Source organism: Leopardus geoffroyi, chromosome A1 (genome assembly GCF_018350155.1).
Source record: "Leopardus geoffroyi isolate Oge1 chromosome A1, O.geoffroyi_Oge1_pat1.0, whole genome shotgun sequence".
NCBI classification, from domain to species: domain Eukaryota; kingdom Metazoa; phylum Chordata; class Mammalia; order Carnivora; family Felidae; genus Leopardus; species Leopardus geoffroyi.
In genome coordinates this window covers 198,361,896-198,384,670 of record NC_059326.1, presented here as the reverse complement: position 1 = coordinate 198,384,670, position 22,775 = coordinate 198,361,896, and the positions used below count along the sequence as shown (strand labels likewise).

Here is a 22,775-nt window from a genome sequence, read left to right as displayed (position 1 = left end):
ACCAGGAGGGAAATTAACACAAAAATAGCTCTTAGAAGCAAACAGATTACTCATGGAGAGACAGAATGCTCGCCAGGGCGACTACCTACCTGCAGTCTTCCTCTACTCAGTTTTACTGGTTTTCCTTCTTCAACAACAAGGGTCTGGAGCAGAATTTGGGTGCCATGTTGGTGGCTTTCAGAGTACACGCGCACATAGATGCCTACGTGTACATACACCTCTTTAACTCTCACTGTCAGGTTGAACATATCAGAATTGCCTCTGCCGTCATGCCTATAAAACACATGGCCTTGCTTCACGTCGTGCAGGGAAAACGAGCGGGACACTGAGTGGTTGACCAGCACTCTGCCATGCTTCGGGGGCTGTACCATGTGGAATTCGATCTCGTGGTCCGTTCTGATATCTTGGTTCGTGGTGACACTGAGGTTAGCTGCTGTGAGGCTAATGCCCTGTCCTCTCTGTACAAGCAACCCCGTGTTGTTGGCTATCTGGACATAAGGGTCTGAGGCACTGACTTCTAGAAGGAAGGACGTGTAATGGACACCATCCGTCACGAACAGCACAAAGCGAGCAGAGTCTGCACCCCGATGCCTAAAGAGCACTCGCCCTTCCTGAAGGTCATGTTGCCTGAACTGGTATAGTTTCTGAGAGAGGTCACTGGCTGTCACCAAGTCCCCATTTGGGATGCCCCGCCGGGTATAGAGCAACTGCCCATCATCAAAATCTGAGTCGGGGTCATGGTAACAGAGATCTGCCAGGGTCAGCAGGCGCTGGCCATTTCTCACAACATGAAAGACCCTATCTACCACGCGCACTGGCTTCTCATCGTTCTTTAACCCTACAGAAATGGTAACTTTGATTTCTGTAGATAAATGCTCTGTGTCAAGATCCCTGACCACTCCGTCTTGGCCTGGTGCTATGGCAGAGGCCACAAGGAGGAATTCATCACACTGGGTCTCAGAATCATCGTGGACATACATCAGTCGCTCGCCCACTAGGTCTTGATCAGTGAATGCGGTGATATGGTCATGACTTCTCAAAGGATCTGATAAGTTAATCAGTTTCAGTTTCCCGTGTTGAGGACTCTGGGTGATTTTATATTGGAAGGTCTGATTGTCCAGTGTTTGAGCAAATAATTCTGATTTTGTAATTAATTTCCCTTCTCCTTCTTTTACAAATAATCCTCTGTTAGTCACAGTAACGCGTGTCTTATCTGCTTCGAAGTTTATTCTGAAAGTATAATCTTTTGATGCTATGTGCTTCACAACAATCAAGAACCTAAAGGTATCTTGTGTGTCTTCCCTGGGCCTCTCCTGTGGCTCGTAACTTATCTTAGAGTCTGTAATGTTTTGTTGGCTGAAGACTGAGTTTGTTTTTAGCACTTTATTGCCAAGTAGCAATTTTCCTTTCTTAGGTGGGGTCAGCAACTTAAAATGCAGTTCCTTCTGAGCTACGTCCACACCCTCTGTCACAGCCTGCAAATGATCAGAATTCAATACTTGTCTGTTTATCTTACTGACCTTAAGAGGAACATTTTTGAGAAGTGTAAACTTTAGCCACCGTACGGTAATCGGAAACATTAGCTCCTCGCTGACTTTTCCTTCTATGTTAACTTTAAATTTAAAGTGATCTGTAACATTTCCTAGCTGTAATTCTCGAAATGTACTATGGTACCGGACCTGACCCCGATCAATGGAATGCTGAGAAAAGGTACTAACTTGTTTCCATTCGCCACTTGACCCCTGCCGCTGAATCTGGCCAAATTGGGGTGGCTGAGTGATAGCATAGCGGGTCTCCATCTCGTGGGGTTCACCATTAACCTCCACCGACAAGTTACTCTGTGTAATCAGAACTGTGCCACCCTGCTGGACAACGACACCGGTTCTAATGGCCACTTCAAAGCCCCAAGGAACAGCCATGACCCGTAACACTACTGTATTGCTAACCAGCTCTCCATCACTTGCTCTCAGAAGCATCCGGGAGTTCCGAGGACCTCTGTGCACGTAGAAAATGTTGCCATCTCTTAAATCCCCGTGTGTAAAACCATTAATCGCTTTCCCAGGATCATTGGTGTTTTCTAAAAACCCAGCATCTGAATTGAAGTTGCCAAGAATGGAGAAACTAAGACTCAAGGAATCTGTGTCAGGGTCTGACACGTGTATTATATTTGGAGTCAGTCGTTTCTTAGAATTCTCAAACAAGAGAAGCAAATTTCCTTCGGGGAGCTTAAGGTGTGGGGGGTCATTTACTGGAATGACAGTAATGTTGAACACATATGGAACACGGCCTTGCAGATAAAATGGCATTTTCTGCTTGCTGTTGGAAGAAACTGAAAATGTGAAAAAATCCCTAGGTTCTTCTGAACCATCATGGACATACCAAACTTTCCCTTGCCTCAAATCTGACATCGTGAAAGCTTTCTCCATTTCCTGAACAGGGGAAACATCTAATTGAAGGAACCCGTGAAGGGGCATTTCCTCTATTTTAAATAGAATTTGAGAATGATGGATACCCAAATCTTCAGATTCCACATCCACTTTCATATGCCTTTGTTCCAGTAAGGCTCGCCCACCTTCTTGGATCTCCAAGTTACTCAGACTCAAGAAATAGCTACTCGCATCTTGAAAAAAAGGCTTGCCTGCCTCAACGACGGTGGTGGAAAGGGGAACTTCTGACTGAAGCAGGTTTTCCATTGTCGTTATGAAAGGATTTTCATTATCACTACTCCTCGTTTTACACCCAGCAGCTATATCTTTGGAAACAAGGGCATCCTTCAATGCTCTCTTTTCTGCGTTGGCTTCCAAGCCTCTTAAGCATCCTTTGAAAGAAACTCCTCGAGCAGATTTCTTAGGCACAGAGGCAAATCCTAACTTCTTAACTTCTTCTCCCTTACGGGCATTAAGACCTCCCACAAAGAGGGGGCCTTCAGATACAAATGGCTTGCTTTGCAAAGGCAGCAATGTCCTTACCCCTTGCTCATCCACCATCAGGGCCAGATAACTTCCAGTGAACTTCAGTTGAATAACGTGCCACTTGTTGTCACTAACTAAGCTCAACGAAGAGAGCTGGGTGTTGCTTTTGCTCCATCCTACATGAGCCCTCAATAGACCGTTAACTATTTCCAAAGCAACGAAATTTCCTTCTCTACCTGACTGAAATAAAAGTAAGGCTTGTTGAGTTCCAGTCTGTAAAGCAAATTCCAATAGCCCTTCCCCTGGCACCTTCCATTCTGGGAAGGTGACGTAGGATCTGGAGCTAAAGAAATTGATGGCTTCATCCTCTCCTGCAAAAAATTCGTCACTGCATCCTAGTGACACTTCATAAACCTTCTTAAAGCCAGGGTAAGATCTAAGGGATGCCAGGATCTCCTCCTGGTTAAATAGCACATCCTCCATACATCCGCGGAAATTGGGGAGCTCTCCATTCAGGTAAGGGACATCAAGTCCACCGTGGCCTGCTATGTAGATTCCGTGTTGAAAGTGCAAATTGTGCACCTCACCGGTGATATGGCCCGTTGTCTCATAATGTTTGTCAATAACCAGAGAGACATTGTTTTTAACATAGTACAGTTCCACTAAATGCCAAACCAGGTCATCTGTACGAAGTCTTTCCTCAGAAAGGAGCACTTGTTTACCTGCACCCAAATTCACCCTCACCTGAAACAGAAAGAATCATAATTAATCAATCTCATCTTACTGTATTTTATTGAGAAAACAGGGCCATTCATAAGGCGGGGAGGTGGGGGGCGGGAGAGAAACTTGGACTTGAAACTGCTTTCCACATTTATGGGCTATACAGTGAGGTTAAAAAATGTCAGAGTTGGAATATTTCAGGCATGCTCGTAAACTCAGAGGAGATCCAAACTTTTCAAATGGCACATGACTTTATTCTAGTAATAGTAATCAAATGGACAGCTATTTTGTTCTCTTTCTTTCTCATGGCTTTTCCTCCGGTAATTGGATGTTTACATGTGTTTAAAGATTTAAGAAAATCTTACCCGTAAGTTTCCTGATAGAAGTTCTATAATACAGTAGTCATTTTTCCCCGCTGCAAGAAAAAGTAATCCCCGTGGTTTGCTGGTTTGAAATTTTAATTGAAGAGATAACTCAGAGGAAACTTCTATGATGTTGAGCTCCACATAACTTTCACCATAAAAAGATGCTAGGGAAACATTTTTAAGAGAAGTATAAGTTAGTAAATTTATTACACAATGACCATTCCACTTTGTATTGTCATCTCCCTTCAGGGACTGACCCTGCTGAAGAAAGCTGGGGTAGCCCACAGATCTGATGTGGGGGTACAAAGGCTCAATATTTTCTTGCCCCAACTCAAAACAGCTCTGATGGGTCAGTCCTTCTTCAGAACTCTCAAGAAGGGTGGCCAAGGCTTCCGTTGAAACTGAATCCAAGTCTATTTCTCCATGTACCCAATTCCTCTTCCTTCCCTCCCACAGGGATAATCTCAAACCACTGGTGGTGAACTGGTGTAAGAGCAGAAGGGAACACCTTAGCCAGCTATGAACAATCAGGCTATGAAAAATATGGGGCAAGTAATAGCTAGGAGGACTATGAATTGGATGTTTATTGCTAAGTTTGAATGAAGCTTTGGACAAAGATAAGGGAAAACTAGGAGAGATTAGTTGACAATTACAAGCTAGAGGGCTTCCCTGGCAGCATATAAAGTCTTTCTCCTTTCCTACAGCAGGAGAGCAGTAGAAGGTAAGACTCCCACTCAGGAATTAATCGTCAGAGTAGTCAGCTGCAAATAGAGTTAAAGTCTCCTCTATGATAGGCTTGCTCTGACAAAGCTAAGGCCCTGGTTGGAAAAGAAATAGGACCTTGACATATGGACTTGGGGGCATCTGAGTTGATGCATTCAAATACCTTGGGTCCCCAGATCTCTCTGAACCCTCTTAGCCTGCAGAAGTGGCCTATTCCCCTATTAAGGCTGGCACGTGCCTTGCTTAAAGAGAATGCAGAGGCCTCTCCTCACAAGTAACATCTGACTGCTGAAGATACACGACCATCTCTCTTCCCGGCCGCTAGGCCAAAAACAAAGGTTAAGTCACAGCATAACCTGTATGGAGACCTGTTGGGCTTGATATGGGTAGAAAAGGACTAGATCCTAGTGTAGCTGTAGGACCGCTCCAGGTATATTCTACTGCCTGTAGCTGCAAGAACACACATGCAACTGAGGGTACCTGAACGAGGGGACAAAGCATAAAGTTGGGGCACTCTCCAGGGATATAGGCTATAATGCCTTGGAAAAGACTACTGGAAATTGGTGCGAACTCACCACTAAAGTGGCTCCTAGATGCACAGAAATTGCAACGACCCACCATCAGTGGGACAGACGTGACAGAATGACCATGACAGCTGGATCAAAGAGATGGAAGTGGTACATCCAGGACTGAGCATAAATAGGACCAGAAGAAGGCACAAGCAAGTGCACAAGAGGGCAGCCCAGAGCTCCAGTCATCACCATTCTTGTGCCAGCACCTTTCATCAGCTCACACCTATGGCTGCATGGGGGAATCCCGTGTTGCCAGCTGATGGAGGAACAAAACACGTGAGCGTGGTTCACAGATGAGCCAGCTTCATCCTACGGATGCGTGATGAAAACAGACTCCAACCGCACCATAGCTCCTCTTAGTGGTGGCCATGAAAACCACTAGCAAGGGCAAGTCCTCCAAATGGATAGGACTTTGGGTGGAACACCTAGTCATCTACTTTACACAGAGAGAAGTGGCCTGAGAGTCAAATAAATAAAGACCGATAAAGAGTGGCAAATGGCCTGGCCAGATGGTCAAGAGCCTGGAATGTGAAAGATTGAAAGAGCAGGAACGAGGAAGTCTGGGATTGATGCAGGAAGCGGGAAAATCTTTATATTGCATGTTAATGTCCGCCAAAAAAACATCCACCACAGACTATGCATTAAACAACCAGACAGACAGTGACTTGGCCAGTTGACATTAGCCAGCTTCTGTCATCTGCCACAACAGGCTCATGATGTTGGCACAACAGGCTCATGATGAGGTAGCCATGGTGGCGGGGTGGAGTCTATGCATGCACCCAACAGTCCGGGTTCCCTCTTACCAAGGCTTTCCTAGTTACTGCTACTGCTGAATGCCCAACATGTCTCCAACAGAGTCCGACACCAATCCCTAATATGTTACTATCCCTTGAAGAGAGACCAACTGTCCATTTGGTGGTGAGCCGACTTCAATGAAACCCTTTCTCTTTAGAATTGTTAGTGATTCATTTCCACAAAAATAGACACATGTTCTGGGTATATATTTATCTTTCTTGACTCAGATAGGGCTATCATCTGAAAAGCTCATGGAGTGTTTAATCCACGAATAAGGCATGCCAAATAACATCACATCAATCAAAGACATGCCCTATACTCCAAGGAAGGTGTGGTAATGGGCCTAAGACAATAGGATCCACTGGCACATCATATACTATGTCGCTGAAAGTGAGGGCTTGACAGTGTAGGAACAACCTGATGTTGTTCTTTAAATTAAAGCTCTTTAAACACCTCCTGCTGTGTCTCCGGGAAGTATAATGCATGGGTCTGGGAACAAGAAGTAGATAGGAGTGGCCTTGTTCACCATCACTCTCAGTGTCCCACTTGAGAGATTTGTGTTCCCATCCCCATAAGCCAGAAATCTATGGTTTCAAAGCACCTGGCTTCCACAGGTGAATGTTTTCATCAGGGAACACAGCAAGATTCTCTGTGTATAATAAGCTATAGCTGCTGCCTGGACATTTCAGTGTCATTATATCAAGGAGCTAGCAGGCAAGAAGAGTCATCTCTAATCTGATGGGTAATTGAGGCTCAGTCATCAGAAGCAGGCAGAACTACTGTTACACAAGGCATTTACAGAGGAATACGTGGGCGCCCATGTGGTTCTATTGGATGCCTCTTGGAACTTCTTTGGCAGTAAATAATAAAGCAGTTCCCTGTCTTGAGAAGAGTGTGTTGACAAAAGCTCAGACCCCTCAGGGGTAAAGGCCTTAGTCGCACCATCAGATAGCCACTGGGACTAGCAGAGACAACAGTTGAGGGTACAGGAATCGATGAATAAGGAGGAACGTGAAGATTATCACCCAGGCACTATTCCCAGCATTTACATAAACAAGTGGATCCAAGTGATACAAGGTGTGGATGGCGGTAGATTCTGTGATGCACTACCCTTCAGGCATAAAGGCCTTTCTACCCTGGCTGCTATGAACCTTGCTGGTAGAGAGCCCCCAGCATCTTCAAAACTCTCCTCAAAGTCAGTTCCATTGGCACTGCATCGCAAGTGGAATTTTCTCTCCTCCCGTTCCAGTTCCCTTCCATTCCTCAAATGTTGATCTTAAGAACAGTCCTTAATAAGGAAGGCTCCTGTTTCTCTCCACCTTAGATTCTGCGTCCTGAGGCACACGATCTGCAATGTCTGCTTCTCTGTTCCTACAACACTCTGTATATTCCCTTATTCTAGGATTCACCATGTTGTACTGAAATTACTTGTTTATTCATCTATCTCCTGAACTATTCCCTGAGTTTCCTATGACCAGGAGTCATCTCTTTTTTATCTCTCCCTCTCCAATATCTCACACGGCGACTGACACACAGGTGGTATCTTAGGTTTTGTTGGTAGTTCATTGAGATCCCCTTTAAAAGGTTCATATACCCATCCTCCAGCTGCTTACCTGGAGTTTCAGTGAAATTATACCCCCTGCCCTAGAGGGCAACCTATGGGCGTTGACTGATTGAAACAGACGCATCAAATACGTAGAGCTCTGGGTTGCTGTTCATATCCCAGAGCCCTCTCTGGGATCAGGCCGATATTAGATCAATTAAAACCAGACCTTTGCTTAGTTTCTTCTCCTGCCCTATCCTGCTTCCCTCCTTTCTTACAGTTCTTTCCTGGTCACCTCACTCAGTAATTTACTTGCACAAGAATCTCTGCCCATGCTGCTCTTTTTAGGGAACCCAATCTAAAGTAAGTAGCAAACAAGCATTTATTGAACCAAAAGACACTAACCCAGGAGACCCTCATTTTATAGTTGAGTAAACTCAGGCCTAGAGAAGCTTAGGGACTTACGTAGAGTCAACAGTTATTTCAAAACAGAGCGAAGACAAAAACCAAGCATTCCCCACCACCAATCCAGTGTTTTCACTAAGATGCAAAGCTCTTACAGAGATGAATCTGATCTCTACACACTTTTTCAGATACGTATAAGCACTCTTCTCTCTAGTTAAAAACAGCAATTAATAATGAAATAATAATTCCGTACAACCAGATTGTAGCAATAAGGTTGTAGAGACGAAACGATTTATTACAAACCCACTAGCTATCCCACTTGGTGTGTATAGTCCTGGAATTTCTCATTACGAATCCCCTTACTCTGATTTTTGACTGACTTAGAGGCTGTATTGTTAAGTTTTCAAAGCCAGGAAATGTTTTCTAAATCATAAAATCTACTGCTGAGAATGACTAAGTAATGTTCTATTTTCCCACGGCTCACCTCCCTGGCACTAAATCAATTCCAGGCTCAGCTGGTGGCTAGAAATTTCCATGACCTCAAGGGAAAAAACGAGGAATCGGGTTTAAGACTTCTGGTTTGACGGCCTGGAACCAGTTGTGCCTTCACATGTCTCCAAATGGGCCCCCACATTTGTGGCTCTTAGTAAGTGCTTCAAAATAACAGTAAAAAGCAAATCAAAGCACAAGAAATTCTAGAAAGAGAAAGGTGATCTCCACCTGCAGTGAAGGAAAAGGTGTGACTTCAGCATTACATGTGTAGAGCAAATCAAAGTGAACAAAAATCAGAGCAACTTCCTGGTTTTATGTGCTTATATAAAAGGTGAAATGGTTGAATGGAAGCCAAAGATTGGCAGTCAGGTGGGTAAAAGACTTTTCAGGAAAAATAAACATCGATATTTCTCTATAACTTCTCCCAAGAAGATGATTATTTGGTTCATTTTTCTCTACCTTAGAAATGGTTCCCATTTCTTTTTCCAAACTACAGCTTTCTGTTTTTCTTGTTTGGCTTTGGTGTTGTTTAGGGATTTCTGATTTATTATTTATTGAGTACCTCCTATGTGCCAGTGCTATCAGGAGTCGGAGGTAGGAAATTACTAAGACCAAAGGGCTTACAGACTATCAGAAGAGAAAGCTGCCAAAAAGAAGAATATATCCAACCCAGGTGAGAGTAGAAAGTTGGTACATCGGCAACTTGTTTTTATGAAGAAAGGAGCAATCTGCCCATAAAGTGTCTCTCCCTGGCAGATTTAAGTGCCCACCCTGCATGAACTTATGCTGCCCACAAATATACCAAATGCTCGATTGGTCCTGGGTGTTGAAGGTGAATGACGTAACTGCCAGTCAAGCAATTACATCGGCTTGATTATTACTTGGGAAATGTAGACCGCAACAGAGACACTCAGCCTAGTCAAGGGGGATGGACGAAAGGTGTTTCCAGCAGGCAGGAAGATGGCTTCCAGAAAGACCTAGTGAGGGACAGGCGAGAGAAAGAGGAGAGAAACAAGGGGGAGGAATAGGAGACAAAGAGACCAGTGACTGCAAGGAACCAAAGGTCCAACCTGGCTGAGCACAGACAGGGGAGCAGCCAGGCAAAAACTACAGACATATGAGGGGGTAAAGGTCAGAGGGCACCTGCTGCTGTGTCCAGCTGAAAGGCTATCCCTGAACTTTCAATTTGAAATGGCTACTCCTTGAGGCGCCTGACTGGCTCAGTTGGTTAAGAGTCAGACTCTTGATTTAGGCTCAGGTCATGATCTCATGGTTCGTGATATCGAGCCCTGCTTTGGGCTCTGTGCTGAGCAGACCCTTCTTGGGATTCTCTCTTATCCGCTGTCTCTGCCCTTCCCTGCTCATGCTCTCTCTCTTCAAATAAATAAATAAACGACAACAACAAAAATAAAGTGGCTAATCCTTCTGAGGCCCCTACATCACGTCTAGTTACCTTCTTTATTTGTTTCCTGGGTTATTATCCAGCTCCAACCACACCACCCCAAACAGAATGTGAAGTTTTGAGGGCAGGACCCTTGCTAATCTTGGTCACTGCTCAATCCTCTGTACCTACAAGAGTGCCCAGCACATAGTAAGCACTCAATAAATGATGGCTTTGTAAGCCAAGGCAAGAGTTCAGACTCTATCCAAAAAAAGCCCTAAAGGGACCAAACAGGGAAATGATTGCAATTTAGATGATTTTGGCTGAAGCACAGAAAATGGGCTCAAAGGGATAGTGGGGAGTAGACAGGGGAGAAGTGGGTGGGTTCAAGAAATATTTAAAAAGCTAGATTGTCCAGGGAAAGGGAGAGGACAGGCAGTTAATCCAGATTAATTTTGAGATTTCTGCCTGGATATCCCCTTACTGAGAGGGGGGACCCTGAGAGAGAAGTTTCTGTTTCATTTTGCTTCGTTTGTTGGTACATACATGACAAGAAGTTCTCCAGAACATTTGGGGAGCAAATGGCTGACTGAACAACTAACTGGATCCCGTGGGCAGGGACCCACTGATGGGGGGAGGGGAGCCTTAGAAACCATATTAAGAAGACTGCAGGGGAAGATGTGGTATTTATTTATTTATTGATTGATTTATTTTAATATTTTTTTTAATGTTTATTTTCGAGAGAGGACGAGACAGAGACAGAGCATGAGTGGAGGAGGGGCAGAGAGAGAGGGAGACACAGAATCCAAAGCAGGCTCCAGGCTCTGAGCTGTCAGCACAGAGCCCGACACGGGGCTGGAACCCACCAACCGCAAGATCATGACATGAGCTGAAGTCGGATGCCTAACCGACTGAGCCACCCAGGCCCCCAAGACGTGGTTCTTGGTTGGGAGGAGACATATCAGTTCCGTATTTTAGAAAGATCGGCCTGGTGACTGTGAGGGCAAAACAAAAGTGGGATAAAAACTAATTACAAAAGTATTTAAAAGGGAGAGAGAGAGAGAGAGAGAGAGAGAGAGATTTCAGAACTGTTTCCTTTCGCTGGGAATTAGGGCTGCCTTTTCATAGTATAACATTGTTGGCAATTTTATATTATACCTTTTCATGCATTGCCTTTCTTCCAAATGTATTCCATAGATGATAATAGGTGTAGAAGCTTGTCTGAAAAATTAAAATACAAAACCACAAAAACAAACTTCTCTGCTAGAGCCTTTGAGTTACACAGAGTCCTAAGATGAGGTGGTAGGAGGAAGGCTGACATTACAAAGCAGCTCTTCCTCACACCGACCCTGTGAAGGGGGTCACTGCACTTGAACAGGAAAGCCACACTTTAACCCCCAGATCTGCTCTGGGGAATCTCTGCACTGCCTTACTGTGGCATTGACGTTGCATGCTTTATGAAACGGAAGTTGAATACTTATTCAAGAGACAACTAACCGTCCTAACCATCCGGAGCACGCTAAGAAAGAAGACAACTTCTAAGTATGAAATAACTGAGCTCCAACATCTAACATTCCTGAGAGGCGCAACCTCCTTTGTTCATTGAATGCAAACCCCAACAAGGGGTGGGGGGGGGGGCGGTTCTACCTCTCTTCCACAAAGCTCAGGTCCCCTAACGCATAAGCTGGGACAGGAAGTCAAGGTATACCAGGAAGAGCTCTTTTCTCCATGGCTGCAGGATGGGCGGTTGTTCAGTGGGCTGGGGGGTGAGAGGGGGCCCCTGGCACCACATCTCTATGTGAAATGTGTTGCTGGCACTGTAAGAGGCCGGGAAAGAGTGGAGAGTAGGCCCAGGGCCGCTGTGTAGACGCCAATCTTGGGTTTCCGGGTGGGGTCAGAGCAATCCACAGTCGTGGAATTCTTGCTGTTGTAGAACAGGATCCACCGGGTTCTCACTTTTCATTCATTCCCCAAACATCAGTCACTATGCCAACTGCTCAGGCTGCAAAGAGAAAACCAGCACGTAGCCTGCCCTCCGCTACTCTCAGGGCGGCATTCTCCACGCCTGCTGCGTAGGGTCGCGCAGACTGTGTCCTGCACGACGCCAGGGGGAGCTATTCCTATAGACTCCATCGCTTCCACGGCACCCCTGAAATGAAGTAGTGAGGCAGTCCTAGTCCCTAGCTGGGCGCTGATTGAGCTGACAACCCCCTCCTTAGTGACATAGCTCCCATGTCCTATCCTGGATGCACCACACGTGGCCCTGGCGCACGTCTGTGTTTGCTCTTTCATCTCCATTTCCTGTTGCTGCTGCAGCAGACTACCTACCACAAATGTAGTAGCTTAATATGACACAGATTTGTCGTCTGACAATTCTGGAGGCTAGTAGTCCAAGAAAGGTCTCACTGAGCTAAAATCAAGGTGTCGGCAGGGCTGCATTTCTTCTGGAGGCTCTGGGAGAGAATCTGTTTCCTTGCCTTTTGCAGCTTCCAGACACTGCCACGTTTCTTGGCTTGAGGCCCCAGCCAGCCATCACCTCTGCTTCCAACACATCAGCTTCTCCCTCTTATGATATGATCACATCTGCAAAGTCCCTTTTGCCATGTAAAGCAACATATTCTACGTTCTGGGAATTAAGATGTGAACTTCTTTGGAGAGCCATTATTCTGCCTTCCACAGTCCCTGGGTACATTCTGTCATTCAGTTGCTCGTATTTATTGAGCACCTGTCATTTGTAGGTACTAGACTAAATGCTGGGAATGCAGAGGTGAATAAAGCAGTAGTATTGGGAAGGGCCCCAGAAGCAGAGGTTATGACTTTTGTTAGTGCTTTGTATGGCCTATGCAGCTCTATTTTTTAAATATAATATGTGTATATATATATATGTATATATATAAAAGTTATATATATATACTATATATATAAAAGTTATATATAAAGTATATATAAGTTATATATATACTATATATATACAATATATATAAAAGATATATACACATACTATATATATAAAAGTTATATATATAGTATATACTATATTTATATATATATACATATATATAAGTTTATTTATTTTTGAGATAGAGCACGCGCATGCAGGAGGCGCAGAGAGAGAGAGGGAAAGAGAGAATCCCAAGCAGGCTCTGCACTGCCAGCTCAGAGCCTGATGCGGGGCTCAAACTCATGAATCATGAGATCGTGACTTCAGCTGAAATCAAGAGTTGGATGCTTAACCAACTGAGCCACTCAGGCGCCCATATATATTATATAATATATATTATACTGTAATATATGTAATACATATAATATATAAATATAATATATATATTATAATTATATATTATATGATATATCATATATTATATAGTATATATATTATATAGTATATATCATATATCACAATATATTGTATAGTATATAATATATATAATATTATATATGTAATATATTATATACTATATATAATAGTGTATATACTATATTATATATCATATATTATATAGTATATAATATATATCATATAATATATAATGTTTATTTTTGAGAGAGAAAGCACAAGCAGGGGAGGGGTGAGCGGGAGAGGGGGACGGAGGATTGGAAGTGGGTTCTGTGACGGCAGCAGTGAGCCCAGTGTGGGGCTCCGATTCACAAACCGTGAGATCATGACCTGAGCTGAAGTCAGTCGCTTAACCAACTGAGCCACCCAGGTGCCCCTATTTGTTAAAATATTAATTAAGATATTTTAAATGAAAGAGACTGTAATCAAACACCTGAACTCTTTGGTCTCCCTGCAAATCAGCTGATCAGGCAACCCCGGGACCTATTCAGCACAGCAACCATGAGCGCGGTTGGGTGTTCTAGCCCCACGGTTCACCTCTCTGGGTCACCTCCTGCCGCACCAGCTGTTGCTTGGCTCACCAGGACACACTGGCCGGGAGCAGCATTTGGGTTCGGGCACCCCAGCTTCAGGTAGAAATGGCAAAGTGGAGAAAAAAAGAAAAAAAGAAATGGTAAAGCGTGGTGCCAAGATATCCACTGTGGAGCCAGAAGACAATATTAGGACTTCGCAGGTTGTCTTGTTCTATAAAAGTAAGAATTGAGACATCATGCGTGTCTAGTTTACAGATTGATGGGCATCTTGTCTCAGTCGTCTGTGTGAGACCAGCCACATGCCTCACTTGCTGGGTACTCGAGTCTCACTGGGCGGGCAGCGGGAATCCTACAATGCGTTGACACCGAACGGCCTCATCCTCTTTCCCATTCAGTGACACACCACACGCAGATCTGCAAACCCTCACTAAAAGGATCAGTTGCTTTTGACAATTCCTGCAAATAAGCCATAGATGAAAAATATATGGAAATAACGCAAGGGCCAGTAACGCAAAGGAACTGGAAGTGCTGGTGCTTTCTCCTCTTCCTGTTCAAGCTCTTCATCAGCGCTGGTATGAGGTCAAAGCAATAATATTCTAACGAGATCTGATAAGAAGGTAGTCAAAAATGAGAAATTATTGGGGCACCTGGGTGGCTCAGTCGGTTAAGTGCCGATTTTGGCTCAGGTCATGATCTCGCTGTCTGTGAGTTCAAGCCCTGTGTCAGGCTCTGTGCTGACAGTATGGAGCCTGCTTTGGATCCTGTGTCTCCCTCTCTCTCTGCTCTTCCCCCACTCACATTCTGTCTGTCTCTCTCTCTCTCCCAAAAATGAACTAAACATTAAAAAAAATGAGAAATTATTGAACTATTTCCTACTTGGGTCTAGTGTTAAGTGTATATTGTACCTTGAGAAAGTAGGTGGTGACAGTAGGACTGATATTTGATTTGCAAATACAGATATCCTGTATGCTAAAAGATATCCTTACCACGACAGTATGTTTATCAGACAAAGTGGCTCCCTGCAGTGGGGACACTCTCCAAGCTGAGGACATATCCCAGTGTCCCCCAGGGACTGAGAAAAGTTCATCTAAGCCTTTGACAGGGAGTGTCTTCAAAGCAACAGCCTGAATTACCCAAGGAGGTAAGGAAGAAACCTGAAATCAGATCACATATCTAGCTACTCAAAAAATATTCTTCCGAGTGCCCCAAAGTAGCTTTGGATGAGACCCCAGTCTCCAATATTTGTCTTGCAATCAGAGGTATGGATGAAGAACAGTATATATGCTGACAGTACAGTTGTCCCCCCCTGATCTACGATTTCAGTTATCCGTGGTCAACCATGGTCCAGAAGCTGACGATCCTCCTTCTGACATATCCTTGGAAGAGCAATAGAAGCCTAAAGCTATGTCACAAGGCTGACATCATTCACCCGGCTTCATCTCCTCACATAGGCATTTCATTATATTACAGCGTCACAAGAAGGGTGAGAGCAGAACAGTAAGATATCTTAAGAGAGTGAGATCACATTCATACAACGTTTAATATGGTATATTTTCACAACTGTTCTATTTTATTGTTTTTGGTGATCTCCTACTATGCCTAATTTATAAATTAGACTTTACCATAGGTATGTATTATAGGAAAAGACATAGTACATATAGGGTTTGGTACTATCTGTGATTTCAGGCATTCACTGAGGGTCTTAGAATGTGTCTCCCACGGATAAGGGGGAGCTACTGTCTACGCTATGGAATTCTCTTTTTTTTAAAGTGTATTTACGAGGAGGAGGAGTTAAGATGCAGAGCGGCATGGAGACCCTGAGCTTGTCACGTCCCTGAAATCCAGCTAGATCAGCACCAAACCATTTTTGAACACCTAGGAAATTGATCTGAGGATTAACACAACAATTTGCATAACTTGAGCCACAGAACTCTACAAGTACGTGGTGTGGACAGGTGAACAGGAGCGGGGGAGAGAAAAGCCATGGATGGTAAGCAGCTGCTTTTGCGGAGAGGGGACAGAGACAAAGAGAAAGGAAGGAGAGTGCGGTGCATCGGGATTGTGCAAGAGAAGCACTCTTTAGAAAGTAGCTGGAGAGAAAGAGAAAGAGTGAAAACACTCACAGGGGGCTGAACAAGAAATCTGTTCTCCCAACCCACTGACGGGAAGAAAGGAGAGGGTTTCAATACCGCCAGGATTCTATAAACAGTGGAGTGCAGAGTCTGAAGTTCTGAAGCTCGGTGCACGCAGCAGGGTCTGAGGGATCCATGTGCCACCCGGGGAGAAGTGGTTCCCCCGATTGGAGTGCATTTGGTAGAGGCTATATGGCCTCCACACAGGCAAAGATCTGAGCGGACCCCGGAGAGCAGCCACGTTTGCTGGTATTGGGACAAAGATGACAGAGTGCGGTGAAACCTGGCAATGGCTGTGTGTTGTGATTTGCCATAATCTCTGAATCTTTGCCACTTCACAATTGCACGAACATTTTCTGGGGCAAGCCGGCACCCACCCATTGCTCAGTGAGACCTTCTCCAGAGAGTTAGCCAGGGTCCAAGCAGTGGGGGTCTCTGAAGTGTGGGGTTTTTTTTCTTTTTAAAACTTTTTTTCTTTAATGTTTAGTTTTGAGAGAGAGAGAGAGAGAGAGACAGAGCACAAGCAGGGGAGGGGCAGAGAAAGAAGGAGACACAGAATCTGAAGCAGGCTCCAGGCTTCGAGCTGTCAGCACAGAGCCCAACGTGGGGCTTGAACTCATGAACTGTGAGATCATGACCTGAGCCAAATTCAGATGCTTAACTGACTGAGCCACCCAGGTGCCCCTGAAGTGTGGGGTTTTTGAAACACAGCCACATCTGAGATAAAATTCTGGAGGGAGGTGCCACTTGGCAGGTGGACATATTTCTATCAGACAAACTAGATTTTAAAATGAAGACTGTAACAAGAGATGAAGGGCATTATATCGTAATTAAAGGGTCTATGCTCCAAAAAGAACTAAAAATTATAAATATTTATGCCCCCAATGTGGAGGAACCCAAATACATAAATCAGTTAATCAGAAACAATGAAATTCATTCATGATAATACCATAATAGCAGGGGACTTCAACACCCCACTTACAGCAACAGGCAGATCATCTGAGCAAAAAATCAACAAGGAAACAATGGCTTCGAATGACACACTGGACCACAGAGACTTAACAGATGTATTCAGAACACTTCATCCTAAAGCAGCAGAATACACATTCTTCTCAAGTGCATATGGGACATTCTCCAGAACTGACCACATACTGGGTCACAAATCAGCCCTCAACAAGTACAAAAAGTTGGAGATCATACCTTGCGAATTTTCAGACCACAACGCTATGAAACTAGAAATCAACCACAAGAAAAACCATGGAAAGACCATGAATATTGGGAGATTAAAGAACAACCTACTAAAGAATGAATGAGTTAACCAAGAAATTAAAGAGAAATTTAAAAAGTACATGGAAGCCAATGAAAATAAAAACACGACAGCCCTAAATCTCTGGGATACAGCAAAGGTGCTCATAACAGGGAAGTGTATAGCAATCCAGACCTTCCTAAAGAAGGAAGAAAGGTCTCAAATAGACAATCTAGCTTTACACATAAAAGAGCTGGAAAAAGAACAGCAAATAAAGCCCAAAACCAGCAGCAAAAGGGGAATAATAAAGATTAGAGCAGAAATCAATGATATCAAAATCACAAAAACAGTAGAACACATCAATGAAACCAGGAGCTGGTTCTTCGAAAGAATTAACAAAATTGATAAACCCCTCGCCAGATTGATCAAAAAGAAAAAAGGGAGGACCCAAATAAATAAAATCATGAATGAAAGAGGAGAGATCACAACCAATACTGCTGAAATACAAACAATATTAAGAGAATATCAGGAGAAATTATATGCCAACAAATTGGGCAATCTGGAAGAAATGGACAGATTCCTAGAAACATATAAACTACCTTAAGTGAAACAGGAAGAAACAGAAAATTTGAACAGACCCATAACCAGTAAAGAAATTGAATCAGTAATCAAAAATCTCCCAACAACCAGGAGTCCAGGGCCGGAAGACTTTCCAGGGGAATTCTACCACACATTTAAGGAAGAGTTAACACCTGTCCTTTTGGAACTGTTTCCAAAAATAGAAATGTAAGGAAAACTCCCAAAATCATTTATGAGGCCAGCATTACCTTGATTCCAAAACCAGACAAAGACCCCACTAAAAAGGAGAACTCCAGACCAATTTCCCTGAGAAACATGGATGCAAACAAGCATCTCAACAAGATACTAGCCAACCGAATCCAAAGATAATTATAAGAATTATTCACCACGGTCAAGTGGGATTTATTACTGGGATTCAGGGCTGGTTCAATATCCACAAATCAATGTGGTACATCACAATAATAAAAGAAAGGATAAAGAACCACATGATCCCCTCAATAGATGCAGAAAAAAAAAAAAAAACAACATTTGACAAAATACAGCACCCTTTCTTGATAAAAACCCCCAAGAAAGTAGGGATAGAAGGATCATACTTCAAAGTCACAAAGGCCACATAGAAAAGACCCCCCACTTATATTATCCTTAATGGGAAAGAACTGAGAGCTTTCCCCTAAGTTCAAGAACATGACAGGGATGTCCACTCTCACCACTGTTATTCAACATAGTGTTGCAAATCCTAGCCTCAGCAATTAGAAAACACAAAGAAATAAAATGCATCCAAATTAGCAAGGAGGAAGTCAAACTTCCACTCTTCGCAGATGACATGATACTCTATGTGGAAAACCCAAAGGATTCCACCAAAAAAAAAAAAAAAAAATGCTAGAACTGATACATGAATTCAGCAAAGTCACAGGATATAAAATCAATGTACAAAAATCAGTTGTATTTCCAAACACCAATAATGAAGCATCAGAAAGAGAAATCAAGGAATTGATCCCATTTACAATTGCACCAAAACCCATAAAATACCTAGGAATAAACCTAACTAAAGAGGTGAAAAATCTATACACTGAAAACTATAGAAAGTTTATGAAAGAAATTGAAGAAGACACACACACACACACACACACAAAGGAAAAACATTTCATGCTCATAGACTGGAAGAACAAATATTGTTAAAATGTCGATACTACCCAAAGCAATCTACATATTCAATGCAATCACTATCAAAATAACACCAGCATTCTTCATAGAGCTTGAACAAACAATCCTAAATTTGTATGGAACCAGAAAAGACCCTGAATAGCAAAGCAATCCTGAAAATGAAAAGCAAAGCTGGAGACATCATAATTCTGGACTTCAAGCTGGTGACAAAGCTTTAATCATCAAGACAGTATGGTACTGGCACAAAAACAGACACATAGATCAATGGAACAGAATAGAGAACCCAAAAATGGACCCACAAACATATGGTCAACTAATCTTTGACAAAGCAGGAAGGAATAGCCAATGAAAAATAGTCTCTTCAGCAAACGGTGTTGGAAAACTGGACAGTGGCACACAGAACGAACCTGGGCCACTTTCTTCCACCACACACAAAAATAAACTCAAAATGGATGATAGACCTAAATGTAAGACAGGGAGCCATCAAAATCCTAGAGGAGAAAAAGGCAACAACCTCTTTGACCTCGGCCACAGCAACTTCTTACTCGACATGTCTCCGGAGGCAAGGGGAGCAAAAACAAAAGTGAGCTATTGGAACCTCATCAAGACAAAAAGCTTCTGCGCAGGGAAGGAAACAATCAGAAAACTAAAATGCAACTGATGGAATGGGAGAAGATGTTTGCAAATGACATATCAGAGAAAGGGTTAGTATCCCTATAAAAAGCTTATCAAACTCAACACCCAAAAAACAAAGAATCCAGAGAACAAATGGGCAAAAGACATGAATAGACACTTTCAAAGAAGACATCCAGATGGCTAACAGACACATGAAAAAATGCTCAACATCACTCATCATCAGGGAAATACAAACCAAAACCGCAATGAGATTGACCTCACGCCTGTCAGAATGGCTAAAATTAATAACTCAGGCAACAACAGATGTTGGTGAGGATGCAGAGAAAGGGGATCTCTTTTGCATTGCTGGTGGGAATGCAAAGTGGTGCAGCCACTTTGGAGAACAGATGGAGGTTCCTCAAAAACTTAAAAATAGAACTACCCTCCAACCCAGCATTTGCACTACTAGGTATATATCCAAAGGATACAGGAGTGCTAATTCGAAAGGACACATGCACCCCAATGTTTACAGCAGTGCTAGTGACAATAGCCAAAGTATGGAATGAGCCCAAATGTTCACTGACTGACAAATGGATAAAGAAGATGTGGTATATAAATACATATATATATATAGAGAGAGAGAGAGAGAGAGACATATATGTATATATATATATATATATAATGGATTATTACTCAGCGATCAAAAAGAATGAAATTTCGCCATTTGCACCAACGTGGACGGAACTAAAGTGTATTATGCTAAGCAAAATAAGTCACACAGAGAAAGACACACATCACATGATTTCACTCACATGTGTAATTTAAGATACAAACGGGTGAACATAAAGGAAGGGAAGCAAAAATAATATTAAAACAGGGAGGGAGACAAACCATAAGAGGCTCTTAAATACAGAAAACAAACTGAGAGTTGATGGTGGGATGTTGGGTGGGGGGAAAGGCTAAGTGGGGAAGGGGAATTAAGGAGGACACTTGTTGGGATGAGCACTGGGGGTTATATGTAAGTGAGGAATCACTAAATTTTACTCATGAAATCATTAGTACACTGTATATTAACTAACTTGGATTTAAATTAAAAAGAAATAATAATAAACGTAAAGTTTATTTATTTTGAGAGAAAGAGTGCATGAGTGGGGGAGTGGCAGAGAGAGGGAGAGCATCCCAAGCAGGCTCCTGTGCTGTCAGCACCACACCCGAAGCAGGGCTTGATCCCAGGAACAGAACAGTGAGACCATGACCTGAGCCAAATCAAGAGTCAGATACTCAATGGACTGAGCTACCCAGGCACCCCATGGAATTCTTCAAGAAACATTCCCTATCCACATTCCGTACCCCTAAATAGGTATCTAATCCATACGTTCTTAGCCTCATTCCCAAATCAATTGCATGGATGACAAAGAAAGATGCTAATCCGTAGAAAATGAGGCAAATGAGAATTACTGAGTTCTTCGGCTGTGAATAAGTCTTATAGAGTATTTTCTCCAAGCCTCCCTGAAGAAGTGATTATCTCAATTCTACAGATGCAAAATTAAGACCTAGAGAAAGGAAAGTCACTTTCGCAAAGACATTCTGGGAACATATGATAGCACCCAAGTTGAAGCCCATCTGACTCCAAAGCTGGGACTTACCATCCCCCTACCCCAACCACTGGATTACTGGCTTATCCGTGATCACCACCCAATCAGAACCATGCACTGCCCTCCCAGATCTCCCCGTTGTACAACTGGAACCCTCCCTCTCAAAGCCACATCAAAGCCTCAGTTATGCAGCCCTAGACCTCCAAGGCCAGGCCAATCCACCCTTCAGTCCTGGCAGGATTCAGGAAGGAGGGAGGAGGGTGGAGAGGAGGAGCTTGGAACAGAGCAACAAGGGTAAGAGGAGAGTGAAGTGTCCATACTCCAGATGCCATTACAGCTGCAACATTACTCTGAAGCGCCCAGTGAAATCACCAGGAGGTGTAGGCGGCAATGGCACTGTTTGCCTATTCTATGACTAACGTGCAGTAAATAAGCGTTCAGAATTTAATCCGAATCCTACAAAGAGGTCCAAGGCCGTAGATTTAGAATGTGTTATCTTTAAAAAGTCACAAAGGAAGTCTTTCATTGAACTAAATTAAATTTCAGGGAGCCATGGTGGGCGGGAAGGCCCAAGTGCAGGGCTCGGTTATGTAAAAAGTCTAAATAATCATGCTTTTATTAGTAATCCTTGACTTCTGGAAAGCGCAATGGAAGTGCAAAGCATTTCCAGTGAATGAGGTCCAGAAAATGTAGGCGGACTGGTGGAGGGACTTACAGAACAACAGGCCAGGCCAGAGACCAAAGAATTTCACGAGTTTAAGGCCCCAAACCCGGGCCGGTCCTGTGCAGCCCAGGACCCCTCACCTGGCCTGGGGAAGGCGCAGAGCCGCAAAGGAGCAGAAGGGAGGACGACAGGATTCGTTCGTCCCGCTCGTCCGAGTGCCACCAGGAGTCCAACTCTGAAACCCCCCAGCGGCGGCGAGGGCCGCGCGGAGCTCGGGAACAGCCCCCACCCCGGGGCTCCCCGGAACCAGCGGGGCCGGGCCGCGCGGGGCGGGAGCTGGAAGTTTCGCGCGGCCGCGCAGCCACCACCGCGCAGGGCCGAGCCGTCTCCTCCCCGCCGCCTGGCTCGGGAAAGCCCAACCCGAGAGGCAGAGTCAGGGTCGCCGCGGGGGTTTCCGGGGCCCCCGGAGTCCGGGGAGAGCCCCCCGCGCGCCCTGGCCTCTGTTCGCCCACCCTCTGCTCACGGGCTCGGCGCGGCCGGCCGGGGAAGGAACCGGGAGGGGGAGTTAGGCGCGTACCTCCGAGCGCCCCGCGCGCCCCGCAGAGCCCCAGGCAGGCGGCGAGCAGGAAGAGGCGGCGGGCCCCGAGCCGCCCCATCCCGCCGCGGCGGCCCCGCGCCCGCGCTTACTCCGGGGCGGCCTCCCAGCTACCTGCGCCGCCCCCTCTCCGCCAGCGGCCGGGGCCCGCAGCCCGGCCGGGGGGCGCCGCCCCCAGCCAGCGCGGGGGCTGGGCCGGGGCGGGGAGCGCCATTTGCGACCTGCAGCTGTTGCGCCCCATCAGCGACAGGCCCGGCCCGACCTTCTCCCAGGCCGCTGGCGAAACCGAACGGGGCTGGTGCGGGGGCCCTGCGCCCATGCAGTCGTCGCGGGCAGAGGGCGCGTGCTCCCCCCACCCCCACCCCCCAGCCGGGCGACCTCTACGGCGGGGTGAAATGTGCAAGCAG

At 44.6% G+C, this 22,775-nt stretch overlaps 1 protein-coding gene across 8 annotated transcripts in view; it reads right to left on the bottom strand.

The window, feature by feature from the left end:
• Positions 1-22,490, bottom strand: part of LOC123576756 (chondroitin sulfate proteoglycan 4-like) — a 102,758-nt gene extending 80,268 nt beyond the window's left edge. For 6 of the 8 annotated variants that reach the window (XR_006701570.1, XR_006701566.1, XR_006701567.1 and 3 more), the window contains exons 1-3: positions 22,351-22,490; positions 3,998-4,161; positions 90-3,656 (exon numbers count right to left, since the gene is read on the bottom strand). Coding sequence is in view for 5 of the 8 variants with exons in the window: in XM_045438038.1 (XP_045293994.1) it covers positions 90-3,656; positions 3,998-4,161; positions 22,351-22,429 (3,810 nt within the window). In the remaining 3 variants the exon portion in view is untranslated. Of the gene's footprint in view, positions 1-89; positions 3,657-3,997; positions 4,162-5,295; positions 5,549-22,350 lie in introns of all 8 variants that reach the window. The other 2 variants (XM_045438061.1, XM_045438085.1) reach the window with 2 other exon arrangements.
• Positions 22,491-22,775: the final 285 nt, after the last annotated feature.